Source organism: Nicotiana tomentosiformis, chromosome 6 (assembly GCF_000390325.3).
Source record: "Nicotiana tomentosiformis chromosome 6, ASM39032v3, whole genome shotgun sequence".
Classification (NCBI taxonomy): Eukaryota; Viridiplantae; Streptophyta; class Magnoliopsida; order Solanales; family Solanaceae; genus Nicotiana; species Nicotiana tomentosiformis.
The window spans coordinates 55,275,864-55,293,035 of record NC_090817.1 but is presented as its reverse complement, the minus strand read 5'-3'; the positions used below and the strand labels follow the sequence as shown (position 1 = coordinate 55,293,035).

At 39.7% G+C, this 17,172-nt stretch overlaps 1 protein-coding gene across 1 annotated transcript; it reads left to right on the top strand.

The window, feature by feature from the left end:
• Window positions 1–1,156: 1,156 nt before the first annotated feature.
• On the top strand, window positions 1,157–1,684 carry LOC138894020 (uncharacterized). Its single transcript, XM_070178693.1, has 2 exons — window positions 1,157–1,276; window positions 1,337–1,684. The coding sequence occupies exons 1-2, from the start codon at window positions 1,157–1,159 to the stop codon at window positions 1,682–1,684; spliced, it is 468 nt and encodes a 155-aa protein (XP_070034794.1).
• Window positions 1,685–17,172: the final 15,488 nt, after the last annotated feature.

Below are 17,172 nucleotides of genomic sequence, written 5' to 3'. Positions count from 1 at the left end.
GAGTTGGCAGCTATTATTCACGCATTGAAGATTTGGAGGCACTATCTGTACGGTGTTGTCTATACCAACCATTGGAGTCTCCAACACCTGTTCAAGCAGAAGGATCTTAATTTGCGGCAGCGGAGATGATTAGAGTTGCTGAAAGACTATGATATCACCATATTATATCAACTAGGGAAGGCCAATGTGGTGGACGATGCATTGAGTAGGAAGGTAGAGTGTATGGGCAGTTTGGCATATTTACCGATAGCAGAGAGGCCACTAGCTATGGACGTTCAGGCCTTGGCTAATCAGTTTGTGATATTAGATGTTTCGGAGCCAATCTGTGTTCTTGCTTATGTTGTGACACAGTCATTGTTATTGGAGCGTATCAAGGCTCGCCAGTTTGATGATCCTCACTTGTTGGTTTTGAAGGATACAGTGCATCATGGTGGTGCTTAAGGAGGTTGTGATTGGTGATGATGGTGTTATGCGGCTTCAAGGCTGGATTTTTGTTCCAAATTTTGATGGGTTGAGATTTGATCCTTGAGGAGGCTCACAGCTCGCGCTATTCCATTCACCATCACAAAGATGTACCGTGACTTGAAACAACACTATTGGTGGCGGAGAATGAAGAGAGATATTGTTGCCTATGTCTCTCGGTGTTTGAATTGTCAACAGGTGAAGTATGATCATCAGATTCTGGAAGGATTGATTCAGAGATTGGAGATACCGAAGTGGAAGTAGGAGCATCACTATGGGTTTTGTGGTAGGCTTGCCACTGACCTTGAAGAAATATGATTTAGTCTGGGTCATTGTGGACTAGTTGACTAAGTCCGCATACTTCATTTTAGTAGTGACTTCTTATTCTTCAGAACGGTTGGCTCATATTTACATCAGGGAGATTATCTGCTTGCATGGCGTGCCCATTTCCATCATTTCTGACCGAGACATGCAGTTCACACTGCCATTTTGGAGAGCAGTGCAGTGAGGGTTAGGCACTGGGATTGATTTAAGTACAGCATTCCATCCTCAGATGGACGGGCAGTCCGAGCGCACTATTTAGATCTTGGAGGATATGTTACGAGCCTATCTTAAGGATTTCGGAGGTTCATGGGATCAGTTTCTTCCGTTAGCATAGCTCCCTTACAACAATAGATTTTAGTCGAGTATCCAGATGGCTCCTTATGAGGCCTTATATGGGACAATATGTTGTTCTTCGGTTGGTTGGTTGGAGCCTGGGGAGGCTAGGTTGTTAGGCACTGATTTAGTCTATGATGCCTTGAAAAAGGTGAAGGTGATCCAGGAGCGGCTTCATACAGCAAAGTCCAAGTAGAAGCGTTATGCTGATATGAAGGTTCGTGATGTTGCATATATGGTGGGTGAGAAGGTTTTGCTCAGAGTTTCTCCCACGAAGGGTGTGATGAGGTTCAGGAAGAAGGGCAAGTTGAGCCCTCAGTATATTGGCCATTTTGATGTGCTTGAGATGATTGGAGAAGTGGCCTCTAAACTTGCATTGCCACCTAGCCTATCAGGTGTTCATCCAGTGTTTCATGTCTCTATGCTCCGAAAGTATTATGGTGATCCGTCGCATATTTTGGACTTCAGCATTGTGCAGCTAGACGAGAATTTGACTTATGATGTGGAGCTGGTGGCCTTTTTGGACCGGCGGGCTTGGAAGTTGAGGTCAAAGAATATAGCATAAGCGAAGGTGCAATTGAGGGGTCATCTGGTCGAGGAGGCTACATGGGAGACCGAGAAGGAGATGCGAAGCATATATCCACACCTATTTCAGACTCCATGTATGATTCTAGACCCGTTCGAAGATGAACGTTTGTCTAAGAGGGGGAAAATGTAACGACCCGACCGGTCATTCTGTGTATTATAGCCACGTTCCCCTATTTACTTCTTCTTGTATAACCATTTGTGGTTATGTGACTTGTTGGGGTAGATGGATTGGTTTCGGGAATGTTGTAGAGTGAATTGGGATACTTAGTCCCAAGGTTGAAGGCTTAGGTAGGAAGAGTTGACCGGAGTTTGACTTTTGTATAGATGACTCCAGAATGGAGTTTTGATGGTTTCGATAGCTTCATATGGTGATTTAGGACTCAGGCGTATGTCCGGATGTTGATTTGGAGGTTCGTAGATTGATTTGATGCTTTTTGGCGAAAGTTGAAAAATTGAAGGTTTGGAACGTTGAGAGGTTTGATCGAGAATTGACTTTGCGGGTATAGGGTTTAGATTTTGGTTCTAGGAGTTGGAATAGGTCCATTGTGTCATTTGGGACTTGTGTGCAAAATTTGGGATCATTTAGAGTTGGTTTGATATGATTCGGCATTAGTTTTAGAAGTTGGAAGTGTATTTGTTTCATTAGGCTTGAATTTGGGGTGTGATTCGTGGTTTGATGTTATTTGATGCGATTTAGGGCTTCGAGTAAATTCGTATTGTGTTTTAGGACTTGTTGGTATTTTTGGATTGGGTCCCGGGGGCCTCGGGGGTTTTTCGGATGGTTAACAGATCATTTTGGACTTGCTGATTATTGCTAAAGGTTTATGATTTCTAGTGTGATCGCATCTACGATGGGCTCAGCCGCAGATACGGAGCCACAGGTGTGGCTGAAGGCTCGCAGAAGTGAAGAGGGAAGCTCCAAGGGAAGTTCGCAGATGCGAACCTTGGATCGCAGGTGCGGAAGATGACTTGGGCAAGGGAGTCCGCAATAGCCGACAAAGTTGCGCAGATGCGCGCTCGCATATGCGAGTTTTAGTCCGCAAAAGCGGAAGGCCGGATTTTGGAGAGAGCCGCAGAAACTGCCAATATTCCACAGAAGCGGGACCGCAGGTGCGGTTAAGTGACCGCAGGTGCAGATTCACTGCAGAGTTATATTCAAAGGGTTTCATTGTTTTCCTTTTTTGGGAGTTGTAGAGTTAGGCTAAGGGCGCTTTTTGGAGTGTTTTTCACAATAATTGAAGAGATCAGTGAAGTTTAATCACTTTTGTTGATAAATATTGATTACCCATTGATTATTACACCTACTTTATGTGAATTTGAAGGGAAATCATGGTATTGGAGAGTGAGATTTGATGATTTGAGAGTCGATTTGTGGATGGAATTAGATGAAATTAGTATGGTTGGACTCGTAACTGAATAGGTGTTCGGAATTTGTGAATTTTGTCGGGTTCCAGGGTGCGGGTCCGGGGTTGACTTTGCATATTTTATTCAAGACTTTAGCTTTGTCTTTTGGAATTGTTTCTTATGGCTATTATTGATGGTATTAAGCTATTTTGGCTAGATTCGAGCCGTCCAGAGATTGATACGCGTGGGAAGGCTTGTTAGAGGAGCGACTTGACTTGCTTGAGGTAAGTATCTTACCTAAACTTGGTTGAGGAACTAGTTGCCTGAATTATTTATGATAGCTACGTGCTATGAGTGACGCATATGTGTGGGGTTGAGCCCATATGCGTGTACCAGGGTACTATTTTCATGCTCGGGGTAGTGCTTAGGTTATGACATGCCTTGAATTGATTGCTAAGTTTCAAGTTGTGATGTTTCTCCTATTTGTACCCCTTTGTGAGCTATTTGTACCACATTTGAGATTTCGTTAAGGTTATTCTTCCGATTGAATCTAATAAATTGCTATTTCGTGATGAAATTATCTGTTCTAGCTATGATAGCACACTTTGCACTTGCCTACACTATAGAATGTTATTTATACCAGTCCAGGAGTATGAGACTTGATAATCATTAATCATGTAGCATGTGACCACGCAGGGCGTATTGTGACTATTGGCACATGAGTTGTCCGTGTGGATTCAGATATTGTTATTATTAGCACATGAATTATCCGTGCAACACGTGAATTGTTCGTGAAGTTGATGTTATTAGTACGCGAGTTATCCGTGGAGCACGTGAGTTTCCCGTACAGCATGTGGGTATAGATCCATCCCCCTAGGGTCACCATCTCATATTTCTCTCTTGATGGTGTACACGCAGATATTGAGGAAAACTGATCTGTGGTTGGTACGGATATGGAGAAGTTGAGGAAAATCTGGCCAGTATTTGTTTTAGATTTTGCATTTCACCTTTACTTGCAATTTTCGTGGTTATTTACCTGATTCATTTGCATATCATCCTTATATGTCGTATCACTTATTGAGCAGAGAACTTGAGTAATTGTGCATACACACACACAAAGATAGTTCTTTTTGTGCTTTATATTTGATCACATTATTGTTCTGTACTTGTTGGATTTATGAAATTGTACAGGTTATAGCAAGTATCATTTATAATTCTTACTTCTTTTATCTTGCCGAGGTTAGTTATGATAATTGTTGAGTACATTGGGTCGGTTGTACTCATGCTACACTCTGCACTTAAATGTGCAGATCCAGGTGTTGGACCCAGTCATCAGTAGTTGAGGCTAGTAGCAGAGTTGATTGCTGAGAGACAAGGTAGAACTGCACTTTTGACCGCAGTCTTGGTGTCTCTTTTCTTATGTACTGTTGTCTTTATTTCAAACAATATTATACTTGGTCATTTCATACTTGTATTTCCGTATTAGAGCTCATGACTCTGTATTTACCAGTTTCTAGGGGATTTATCATGTATTAGCGGTATTTTGCTATATTTAGGTTTCAGACTTATGTTATTTCTGTAAATTATGTTATCTTGATTCCTTAATGTTATGTCTGGCATGCCTAGAAAGTGTGTTAGGCGCCATCACGATGGATTGGGATTTTGTGTTGTGACACTATTCCCCTGAATAAACTTGATAATTGTTGTTTCCGTGATGAAATTGTTGGTTTGAGCTATGATAGCACACTTTGCACATGCATACACCTTAGCATGTCAGTTATACCAGTCCAGAAGCATGAAATCTAATATGCAATGAACATATACATGTATTCTTGTATATTTGCTTCTGTATAATATGATTTGAACTGGGTGCATATGACCACGCCGGGCTGATTGTGATTATTGGCACGTGAGTTGTCCATGCGGTTGGTATTATTGGCATGTGAGTTGTCCGTGCAGCACGTGAGTTGTCCGTGTGGATCCAAATATTGATATTATTAGCACGTGAGTTGTCCGTATAGAACATGAGTTGTCCTTGCAGTTGATATTATTAGCACGTGATTTGTCCATGCAACACGTGAGTTGTCCATGCAGCACGTGAGTTGTCCGTGCAGAGTGTGGATATGGATCCATCCCCTAGGGTCACCCTCTCATGTTTCTCTCTTGATGGTGTACACGCGGATTGTGAGAAACCGATGGGTTTCTGGTTGATGTGAGCTCTTGGAGAGCTGGTTATTGGTTTGGTTCGGTTACTGAGATTTTGATATGGGCCTAAGAGCTGTGATGTGGTTTCTATCTAGATCGGGTTGCGCGCCGCAACAAATTGATATTTGGTTATTGCATTTCTTCTTTACTTGCAATTTTCTTGGTTGTTTACCTGATTTATTTGCATATCTTCTTTAAATGCCGGTTGTTGACTGAGCTGAATACGTTGAGAAAATATGTGAGCACCAAGGTGATTTTATCTGTGATTTCATGATTTGATCATAGTTCTGCTCTATACTTGTTGGAATTTATGAATTGTACAGGTGATAGCGAGTATCATTTATAAATCTTGCTTCTATTACCTCGTCAAGGTTAGTTATGATACTTGTTGAGTACATGGGGTCAGTTATACTCATACTATACTTCTACACCTTGCGTGCAGATTTAGGAGTTGATGCTACTATGTATGGCGGGAGCTGGCATGGAATATGTACCTACCTTCCGGATATAGCTACCACTTTTCCTTGGTAGTTTTAGATTTTAAATTTTGTTTATGTATTTTCCAAACAGATGTTGTATTATTTCATACTAGTTTTGTAAATCTAAGTCTTAGTGGCTCGTTACTTATACTACCAGTCATTGGGTTATTGTATAAAAGTTCAGTTAATTCATTATTGATTTCTTATTAATCACATTTGGATTGTGTTGACTGTTAGTTGACTTACCTAGAAGGTTGGATTAGGTGCCATCACGGCTAGTTGGATTTTGGATCGTGACATTGTTGGTATGCTCGGTGCAAATTATGATATTGGGTGACAGTCATGCTCCTTTTAATTTGAGTCTGACATATTTTCATTTTTTCTTTGTGTCGGGAATGACCCTAATTTGGACAGTGACATTTAACAAGCCTTCTATTGATTCTACCAATGAATTCTTTCAATGTTGAGTTTCTTTTCTTAACCCTCTAAGGCTAAATATGTTAATCATTTTCTTTTCGATATTGTCTATAGGTTATTTTCTAATTGTTAAATATAGAAAAGTAGAATTATTTCAGAATAAGTGGAACTAAATTTGGCATTACAATATATATCTCCTAAATATTTTATGTAAGACTGTCTCATAACAATATCAAATAAGGATAACTATCATTCTTTTTTTCCCTCTGAAAAGACATGAATAAAGCAAACGATGTATTCAGAGAAGTAGAGCCATCCAAATAGGCTTTGTAATGACCCGACCGGTCATTTTCCTTTCTAGATCCCCATTCCCCTATTTAAGACTCCACGTATGTGCTTTTACTGTTTGATGACTTGCGGGAATGGTTGGTTTGGTTTTGAAAGGGTTCGGGTTGAAATCGAAACACTTAGTTCCTTAATAGTGGCCAAGATGGCCAAGTTTGACTTGAGTCAACATTTTGAGTAAACGACCTCGGAATCGGAATTTGATGGTTCCAATAGGTTCGTATGATGATTTTTAACTTGGGCGTATGTTCGAATCGAGTTTTGGATGATCCGGGAGCATTTCGGCGCTTAATGTTGAAAGTTGGCATATTGAAGGTTTTCAAGTTCTTTAAATTTGGTTTGAAGTAGATTTTGGTATTATCGAGGTCCGTTTGAGATTTTGAGCCTGGGAATAGGTCTGTATGTTGATTTATGACTTGTAAGTATCATTCCGAGTTGTCTAAGTATGATTCGACGCGTTCAGAGCTAGTTGAAGAAGTTTGAAGTTCATAAGTAGATTAATTTGGTTTTAGGGTGCGGTTTTTAGTTATGATGTTGTTTTATGTGTTTCCAGGCTTCGAGCAGGTACGTATTATATTTATGGACTTGTTGGTGCTTTTGGATGGGGTCCCGGGTGGCTCGGGTGTATTTCGGACCACCCGAAACTAAGTCAAAAATTGTAGAAATGTTAGTTTTGGTTTCGTTCTTTGCGAACGCGGAGGTGATGTCGCGTTCGCAATGAAGGAATTGGGAAATAGGAATTTTGTTCTTTGTATTCACGAAGGTTGAAGACATTTGGCCTTCGCGTTCGCGAATATGCGTCCGTGTTCGCATAAAAGGGTAAGAGGACTTGGGGTCAATGGGCCGTTGCCCTTCGCATTTGCGAAGGGCAGGTCGCGTTAGCAAAGCTTGCGCTGGGGTAGCCTTCGCGTTCGCGAGGACCCGGCCGAGTTCGCTAATGGTTTTTTCTGAGCCTTGGCATTTCTGCCTTCGCGATCGCGAGGCCCTTTTCATGATCGTGAAGAAAGGACCACTGGGCAGAAACATGATTTAAATCGGGACTTAGGCTCATTTTCTCTCATTTTCACTTTGGGTTGGCCGATTTTGGAGCGAGAGGTATTTTTCACCTAGCATTTTATGTTTCGAATTGCTCGGCACCGATTTGAGGTTATTAGTGGGATTTGTGGACTAGGAAGAGGACTTGGAAACGAGGTAAATCTCTTGCCTAACCTTGTAAGACCCATTTATCACCTTAGGTGTATTAATTATTGTATGCTACTTGTTGTGGGGAGCTACGTACGCACGAAGTGACGAGAGTCCGTACGTAGCTATATTTATGTTGTGTCCGGGTAGACTTAGATTCACATCATGCCTTAATTGTGTTATTTGTATTTACCCTGCATACTTGATTTCCTTAATTTATGACTGAGATCTGATGGTAGGCTATAATCTCGTATTTTAATCGCTTATTGCACTCTAATTTACTGTACTTTTATTGTGTTTGAGCTTTAATTGCTAATGTTTTGTATTTATTGGGTGTTTTATTTCTTGTAGGAGTGATTCCGAGTGATATAGATGTTATGGAGCTAGTTTGAGCTATTTGGAGCTTTGAAGTCTGAGTAAAAGCCCAAGGAATTAAGCCGGGATTGCATTCGAGGGTCGAGAACCACATCTGGATATCAAAAGGCAAGGAAAATTTTGTACTCGGAGAAAAGTCCACTGATGCGGCACGTGGGGCGGCGCGGCTGCCCATTTTCCTACTATCTGTCAGAAATCAACTCTCTGGATTTCCCCACTAATGCCCTGCATGGCGCGTCGCCCCATGTGTGCAAATTTTATAGAGTGAAAATCCTATTTCGGCTAGGAGAAGGTGGTTTCGCCTGGGCCCGACCCTACTTAGATAAATACATATAAAACGTTATTTTTGGGACTTTTGACACATATTCGACCTAAAGAGGCTAAGGAGGAGTTAGAAGAACACACGCATAAGGATTTCATCATTCCATCCTCACTCAAGACCCAGGTTTGGATTGAATTTATGTTTTCCTATACTTTGATCATATTTGTGATGAATTACTCTGTGTCCATGGAGGAGTTCTCTTTATGGTTTGATGGATTTGGTGTATGGATATTTTTTTGTGGATTATAACTCTAGTTTTATGTATTGAATCGTTTTGGATGATTTAATCGTTGCATTTATATTCACTTGTTCATGTAATCGAGAGAGGCATAACTTGTGATATCTTTACATTATAGTGTTTGTTGAATTCATTAATTCTTCTTAGTAATCGAAATAGGCTAGTTGAATCTTTGATTAAACCTAGTTAGGAGGATAATTGAGTGAGGTTCTCCTAAAGACCAATCCACTTTGCATTCTTGCATATCTTCACAGAGCTCAAATTGGTTCATCTCGTGAGGTTGAGACTTAATCGAGAGAGGAGTTTCTACTAAATAATTGAACTAATAATCAAGTGAATTCGAGAGACTCACTTGAACATTAGAAGTGAATTAACTAGAGTTAAATCCCCGACAATTATCTTGTACCTATCCTATCAAAACCCTATTTTCTCCCATTGACATCTTTCTTTGCTTATTCCTTGCTTCGATTGTCATTAGTCAATAGCTCTAGATTCTTAGTTAATTGTAGTTTTAATCACATAAATCTCAACTGTTGATCATCTCGGATAGCAATTAAACTAGAAACTATGAAAACATTGTTTAAATCCAATCTCTATGGATACGATACTATATTATACTATATTCCACTAGTGGGCGTATTTAAGTGTATGTTTTGCGCTCGTCAAATTTTGGCGTCGTTGCCGGGGATTGCCAATCAATAGTGTTTGAAATAGTTTGTAGTGCTAATTCAGGAATTTTCCTTTTATTTTATTTTATTTTTCTCTTTTTACATTTGGTGTTCCTTGACTGTGCGTGCATGACTCAATCTTCTAGGAAAGAAGTGCTACCATACAAACTTGCAATAGCTAAGGAAGGAAAGAAATCTCCCCGAGAATATAGAGAAGGTTGGGAAATCCTCAACCAAAGAAACTATGGCTAGTGATGATGATAATGTAGACTTGGCTGCAAGAGAGGCAGACCAACGATGAGAACAAGCTACACGGGATGCTGAGGAAGCAGCTCTTAGAGATGCACAAATTGTCTATGAAGAAGAGAGGGGTCGGAGAATTTCTCAAAATCAACCCTTGGTTGCAGATTAGCTTAGAAATATAGCTACCGAGCCTGGGAAACCACTTGGCAGTTATGCTAGACCGGTTTACAATTAAGGTTTATCAAGTGTGAAACCTCCTCCAATTGTAGCTAATAATTTCGAGTTGAAGCAAGGGTTGCTCCAAACCCTTCAAAACTGTTATGTCTTCAGAGAGAAGATAAACGAAGATCTAAACAACCATCTAATGGACTTCGAGGAGATTATAAACACCTTTCAATACAATGGTGTGTCACAAGATGCAGTTTACTTAAGGGCATTCCCCTTCACACTCAAAGATGATGCAAAGCAGCGGCTTCGAAGCATACCTAATGGATCGATTCGAACATGGGATGAGATGACCAGAAAATTTCTTGATAAATATTTCTCATCAGCTAAGACGTGCAAGTTTAGAAGAAAAATCCATAACTTCTACTAGAAAGATACTAAGACTGTGTTTGAAGCTTGGGAGAGGTTTAAGGAAATAGTGAGAAAGTGTCAACATAGCGGAATTGAACTCTGGATGCAACTCCGGGACTTTTGGGATGGATTGACACTGGCCTCACGTAGAACATTGAGCAATGCAACTGGAGGCCCGTTAATAAAGAAGACTCCATAGGAGATAGTTACAATTCTTGATGAGTTGTCTGAAGATGCAAATCAGTGGCCCTCTAAGAGTGATGAAAGAAGAAGATCGACAAGTGTTCACCAGGTTGATGCCAACACATCTGTGCAGGTACAGCTTGATGTTATGGATAAAGAAATATGGAAGCTGACCTTAGCTACAATACAAAAGTGAGCCTCATGCAACTTGTGATATATGTGGAAGAGGACACCCTACTCATGAGTGTCAAGCCTCAACTGAGGAAGTGAATGTTTTGGGGAACTATAACTTTAAGGCAATGGATCAGAGACACCCCAATTTTTCATGGAGTTCATCTGGGGGTACTGCAAATGCATGGAAGCAAAACAACCCTAGACCTTAGGGATAAGGAGCTCCAGTCTTCTGAAATCAGCAGAGGCAGCAGTTTCAGCTTGAACAGTCCAATCAGTCTGCTCTAGAAGATCTAATGAAGGCCTTCATTGTCTAGACAGATGAGAGGCAAGACGCTCATGAAGTAGCCATCAAAGAACTTAGCACATCTTTTCGAAACTTGGAGAGACAAGTGGGACATATTGCAACAATATTATCTGAGAGAGTCCTCGGTACTCTGCCAGCTGATACTGAGAGAAATCCCAAAGAAACAGTGAATGTTGTGACCTTGAGAAGCGGGCAAGTGTTGAAATATACCACTCCGATCTGAAAAGAGATGGTACATGAAAAATAAAATGGGGAGCAGCTGAAGAATGATATTGATAAGAAGAAGAATGGTAAGAAGGGAGCTGACAAAAAGAAGAAGGAGGAAACTTCGAGAAGGGAGGAATCTAACGAGAGCGAGCATGCGCCTGCTCTACCTTTTTCTCAAAATCTATATAGAAAAAAGTTGGACAAGCAGTTTGAGAGATTTCTGGATATGCTGAAATAGGTTAATGTAAATTTGCCATTCACAGAAGTGCTCTCCTAAATGCCAGCATATGCCAAATTCTTGAAGGAGATCCTGACAAATAAGAGGAAGATATAAGAGACCTCAGTGGTCAAGCTCACAGAGCATTATAGTGCGATATTGCAAAAGTAACTCCCACAAAAGTGTGGAGATCCAGGGAGTTTTACTATACCTTGCTCTTTAGGCTCTATTAATTTTGATAAGTCTCTATGTGATTCTGGTGCCTCAATTAATCTAATGCCTCTGTCTATTTACAGGAAACTGGAGAATGAGATTGGAGAGACAAGGTCTACACCAATATCTTTGCAGCTGGCAGACCAAACGACTCTGATACCCGAGGAGATATTGGAAGATGTCTTAGTTCGGGTAGATAAGTTCGTATTTCCTGTAGATTTTATAGTGATGAAGATGAAGGAGAATAAAGAGGTCCCCCTCATCCTAGGAAGACCATTCTTAGCAATGGGTAGAGCAATATTAGATATACATGAGAAAAAGCTCATGCTTAGAGTGGGTGAGGAGACTGTAGCTTTTGAGATGAATGTAGAAACGGGGGTGAAAAAGGAGAAGCAAGCTGCAAGTGTTGAGTAGAAAGTAAAGAGTCCGAAAGAGAAGTCTGCAGTGAGTGAGAAAGATAAGTGTGGGGTGTACCCCAAGAAGGCTGAGAAGAAGTTGTATGCATGGATGTGTGCATTTGTTCGGGCGAGAAGAATGGAGCCCAACTTCGACTCTGACCCCGACTAGATATTCAGGGAAGTTTTCTTTACCTTATGCTTTTTAATTGTGTGTCATAGGGATATGCCACAACTTAAAGTGTGGGGTGGGGGATATGTGTATATTGTATTTATATTAGTTTTAGTTTGCTTCTGCATTTTAGTAGTTAGAGATAGAAAAAATGAAAAAATTTAAATTTTAAAATTTTTGATTTTTCCCGACGATGGATATCATTCGACAGGTTTCTTGAGGGATTAAAATCAAAAGGAAATAGACAAAAAGATTTTCTTTTGGTAGGTAGTGTAATAATTCTCCCTTGGTTTTTCTTTGGGTCGCGATTCTTTTCCAAGGATTTTGTTTGAACCGGGTGTAGTTAGTTTTTATTTTGTTAGGAGTAGAAAACCTTGTGCTATGATTTGAATTGGAAGCAATATGTCTTGACTTTGTTATGCCTTGAGAATAGTGAGTGCTTTAGTTGTGACGCTTAGGCTTTGTTTCTTACTCTTGTATAAGTACCTTAAATTGTATGATCTTAACTTTGCTTAACTGCTTTGACTAGAGTGTCTTGATAGTACAATCTTGAGTGAGTTATGTTTCATGTGTGTGTGAGGTTTTGTGTTATTCTGTGCATTTCATTTGATGTCTAGAACTTGCCCCGTGTGTTTGCAAAGCGAAATAGTAGTTTTATTCAGTCTTGGAAGTGATATAGGCGTTTCTTTGTTGAGCCAGATATATGTTTGCCCACCTAATTGTTATGTATCATAGTTAACCCCTTTGAGCCTGTAATCCTTCTTCTTTGGCGACCTCATTACAAGCCTTACCCATTTGTTTAAATTGACCAACTATTTGAACCTTTTCACCTCTCGTGAGCACTTGACTTTGTTATAAACGTTGTAAAAGTTGAAGTGTGGGGTGGTTAGTTTGGCTTTTGAGTAGAACTATTGAAATAAGGAGAAAGGTGCACTGTTTGAAAAAGTAAGAGCCACTTGAATTGAAAAAGAAAAGAAAAAAGTATAGTTGTATTGTTGTACAAAATATTCTTTGATAGTGGTGACTCTTGATATAATTGTGCTTAAAGAAGTAGGGAGTTAATGTATATTGATGTGAAGATGGAGTTATGGCTTGACATAAGTGTGGGGTTTTGAACAATGAAATATATGTATTAAAGTGCTTAGGGAGGTGTAGTCACTCTTATATCCAACTGTATCTTACTCGTCCTGCACCCTACATTACAACCAAATAAGTCCTACTTGATCCTTGACTGAATGAGCTCAATTAGTAGAGTAGTACACTATGGCAAGCCTATGGTGCATCTTTTGTGACATATGAATGTTGTTTCTGAGAGTGAGTGAATTCTTTCTATCTTGAGTTCCTAATTGTTCTTAACTTTTATTGTGTGTGGAACTACTCTCTAGTGTTATGTGAGGGAACTTGATTCATGAAGGAAAGGTAATGTCATTGACCTCTATGTTAGAGTAAGTGAGCGGGTTATAAATAAGGCGTGGTGCTTTTGAGTCAAATCTTGAGGCTAAGATGCTACATGATTGTACTTAATATATTTTAAATATTCTTGGTATGATGAGTTATGAGAGTTATTTAAAATAAAGTCACGTTTATATGAAGTGTAGTTTGATTGCTCGAGGACGAGCAATGGTTTAAGTGTGGGGTGTTGATGGTAGGCTATAATCTCGTGTTTTAGTCGCTTATTGCACTCTAATTTACTGCACTTTTATTATGTTTGAGCTTTAATCGCTAGTGGTTTGTACTTATTATGTGTTTTATGCCTTATAGGAGTGATTCCGAGTGATTTAGATGTTATGGAGCTTATTTGAGCTATTTGGAGCTTTGAAGTCTGAGTAAAAGCCCAAGGAATTAAGCCGGGATCGTGTTCGAGGGTCGAGAACCACATCTAGATATCAAAAAGCAAGGAAAATTCCGTACTCTGAGAAAAGTCCACTGTCACGGCATGTGGGGCAGTGCGGCTACCCATTTTCCTGATGTATGTCTGAAATCAACTCTCTGGATTTCCCCACTAACGCCCCGCATGGCGCGTCGCCCCATGCGGCGCGCCTGTGCAATTTTTACATAGTGAAAATCCTATTTCGGCTAGGAGAAGGTGGTTTCACCTAGGCCCGACCCTACTTAGTATAAATACATGGAAAAATATTATTTTTGGGACTTTTGACACATATTCGACCTAAGGAGGCTAAGGAGGAGTTAGAAGAATACAAGCACAAGGATTTCATCATTCCTTCCTCACTCAAGACCCGAGTTTGGATTGAATTTATGTTTTCCTATACTTTGATCATAATTGTGATGAATTTGTGTCTATGGAGTAGTTCTATTTAGGGTTTGATGGATTTGGTGTATGGATATTTTTTTGTGGATTATAACTCTAGTTTTATGTATTGAATCATTTTGGATGATTTAATCGTTGCATTTACATTCACTTGTTCATGTAATCGAGAGAGGCATAACTTATGATATCTTTACATTATAGTGTTGGTTGAATTCATTAATTCTTCTTAGTAATCGAAAGAAGCTAGTTGAATCTTTGATTAAACCTAGTTAGGAGGATAATCGAGAGAGGTTTTCCTAAAGACCAATCCACTTCGCATTCTTGCATATCTTCACAGAGCTCAAATTGGTTCATCTCGTGAGGTTGAGACTTAATCGAGAGAGGAGTTTCTACTAAACAATTGAACTAATAATCAAGTGAATTCGATAGACTCAGAATTAACTAGAGTTAAATCCCCAACAATTATCTTGCACCTATCCTATCAAAACCCTATTTTCTCCCATTGATATCTTTCTTTGCTTATTCCATACTTCGATTGTCATTAGTCAATAGCTCTAGATTCTTAGTTAATTGTAGATTTAATCACATAAATCTCAACTGTTGATCATCTTGGATAGCAATTAAACTAGAAACTATGAAAACAGTATTTAAATCCAATCCTCGTGGATACGATATTATATTATACTATATTCGACTAGCGAGCATATTTAAGTGTGTGTTTTGTGCTCATCAAGATCGAGGTTAGAATAAAAAAATTGATTGAACCTCTTACTTTGGAAAATGTGAAATATTCTATGAACTATAGATCCGTGTCTTCCCAACTCGTATGTACTTCTGCGAGCGAGGTAGTTTCTTTACTCTTATGGGATCGGGTCGTTCGCCTCAGCAGTATGGTAACACTATTCTTATAGGATCGGGTCATTCGCCTCAGTGGTACCATGTATCACTATTCTTATGGGATCAGATCGTTTGTCTCGGCAGTACCGTGTATCACTATTGTGTAAGGCCCAGTGAAAGTTTTCCTAAAAACTGGGGTTCTGTGATGCTGGGGAGTTGAAGGAAAATATTTTGCAGGGTTGGGCATTTCTGCGGCCCATTATACGGCCGCGTAATCACTCTGCAGGACACAGAATGGCCACAGAGTGAAGCTGCTATTTGGGCTATTTTTTATGTCAATTTCGCAACCAGTTATGCGACCGCACAACCATTTCACGGGCCGCACTTTGATTGCATAATCAGCCTTGGAATTTTGCGGAGGGAGGTTCTGCGGTGCATTATGCGACCGTGGATCCTGTCCCGGGGCTTTATTTTTGGGTTTTTATAACCCGACCCTACTTCGTTAAAACATATGTCATAGTCCATTTTGAGCAAAGTTTCTGATACTTTTAGAGTGAGAAAGAGTGATTCAAGTGGGGGAGTAACCTTCAACCTATTATCCATCAATTCTTGCTCAATCATTGAAGATTAAGAAGGAAAGTCTTCATCCTAAAGGTAAGAGTCTATGCCCTAGCTCTTAATTTCGAAAATCTACTAAAAAGGGAGTAATTAGCAAGACAATATTTGGGTGTGGGAGTTGTTATCTTGCATGCATGTGTTATCAAATAATGTAGGAAGGTTGTGAGCTAAAAATGGTAGAGAATGGGTTGAGGGATGATGGAATTTTTCGTAAAAGGGCCTTAAAAACCTTAATGCACACCTAGTGCTTAATAATATGCTCAAATGAGCTAGAATCATGATCATCTTCCTACTTTTGATTCAACTTGTTATATTTCTAAAATAGATTGAAGTTGCTAAGAATTTCGGAATGTTTTAAAGTTTAAGGAAGCTCAATTGAGGTATGTTGGCTAAACCCCTCTCTTAGAATCGAATTCCACGGTGTTCATGTAAGTTATGTAAGACCCTAGTTGATCATTATGAAATCGGTTATCCCGAGTAATCTTGTGTTGAGAGATACATGTTCAATATGTGGTTCAAATGCATTTATTCGTGCTATGTTATCTTTTGAGTATATATTCAAAGTGTGGTTGTATGTGTTATTATTATTACGATTTCAAGTTATGCTTGATTGAAAGTTATCATTCCAAATTATGTGAACAAGATATCTATATGTCTAAGACTCTTAATTGCTCTCATGTGTAACTAAAAGCCTTGAATTGAAGAGTCTTGTTGTCGATAATGGTAATGGCGTGTTAAAATGAAAGGGGAGCATGAAACATGAAATTCGGCCAAATGCCAAGAACGATATTATAATTGTGGCCATAAGTGCTGATGAATTGAATAAATGTGAAGAAAGTATGATGTGAGATGATTGATAGAAAAGGTAATGTCTCGGGTGAGACGGCCTAGCCGATCGGGCCGTGATCGGATGCCATGTCGTACTCATGGTAGTGATTGTATTGGAAATTGTGATTGTGGTTAATGTCTCAAATGAGGCGGCCTAGCCGATCGGGCCGTGATCGGACTCCATGTAAAAGTACGGTGGTATTGTGAATAATGGTATACTGGAATTAAAGAGCTCCCCACATAAAAACATGGAAAGTGAGTTGAAAACTTATGTGGTTCTTAACTTGATGTTTTGGTATTGTTTGAGAATTTTATTGATATCATGATTTTCTTCCATGTATTATTGTTCATTCTATTGAAATGGTGTTTGGTTATACATACTAATACTATTCGACAGTACTAACGTCCCTTTTGCCGGGGGTGCTGCATCTTTAATGGATGCAGGTGGTTCCACAGAAGGTAACATTGACCAGCAATAGCAATACACCTTCCTCCTAGCAGACTTGGTGAGCCCCACCTCATTCCAGGGTCATGTATCTTTTGTATATTTTGTTATCATCTTTGGAGGTATAGCCGGAACCTTGTTGCCGGCACTATCATTGTACTCCTTTGTATCTTTTAGAGGCTCAGTAGACATTGTGTGGGTTGTATGTC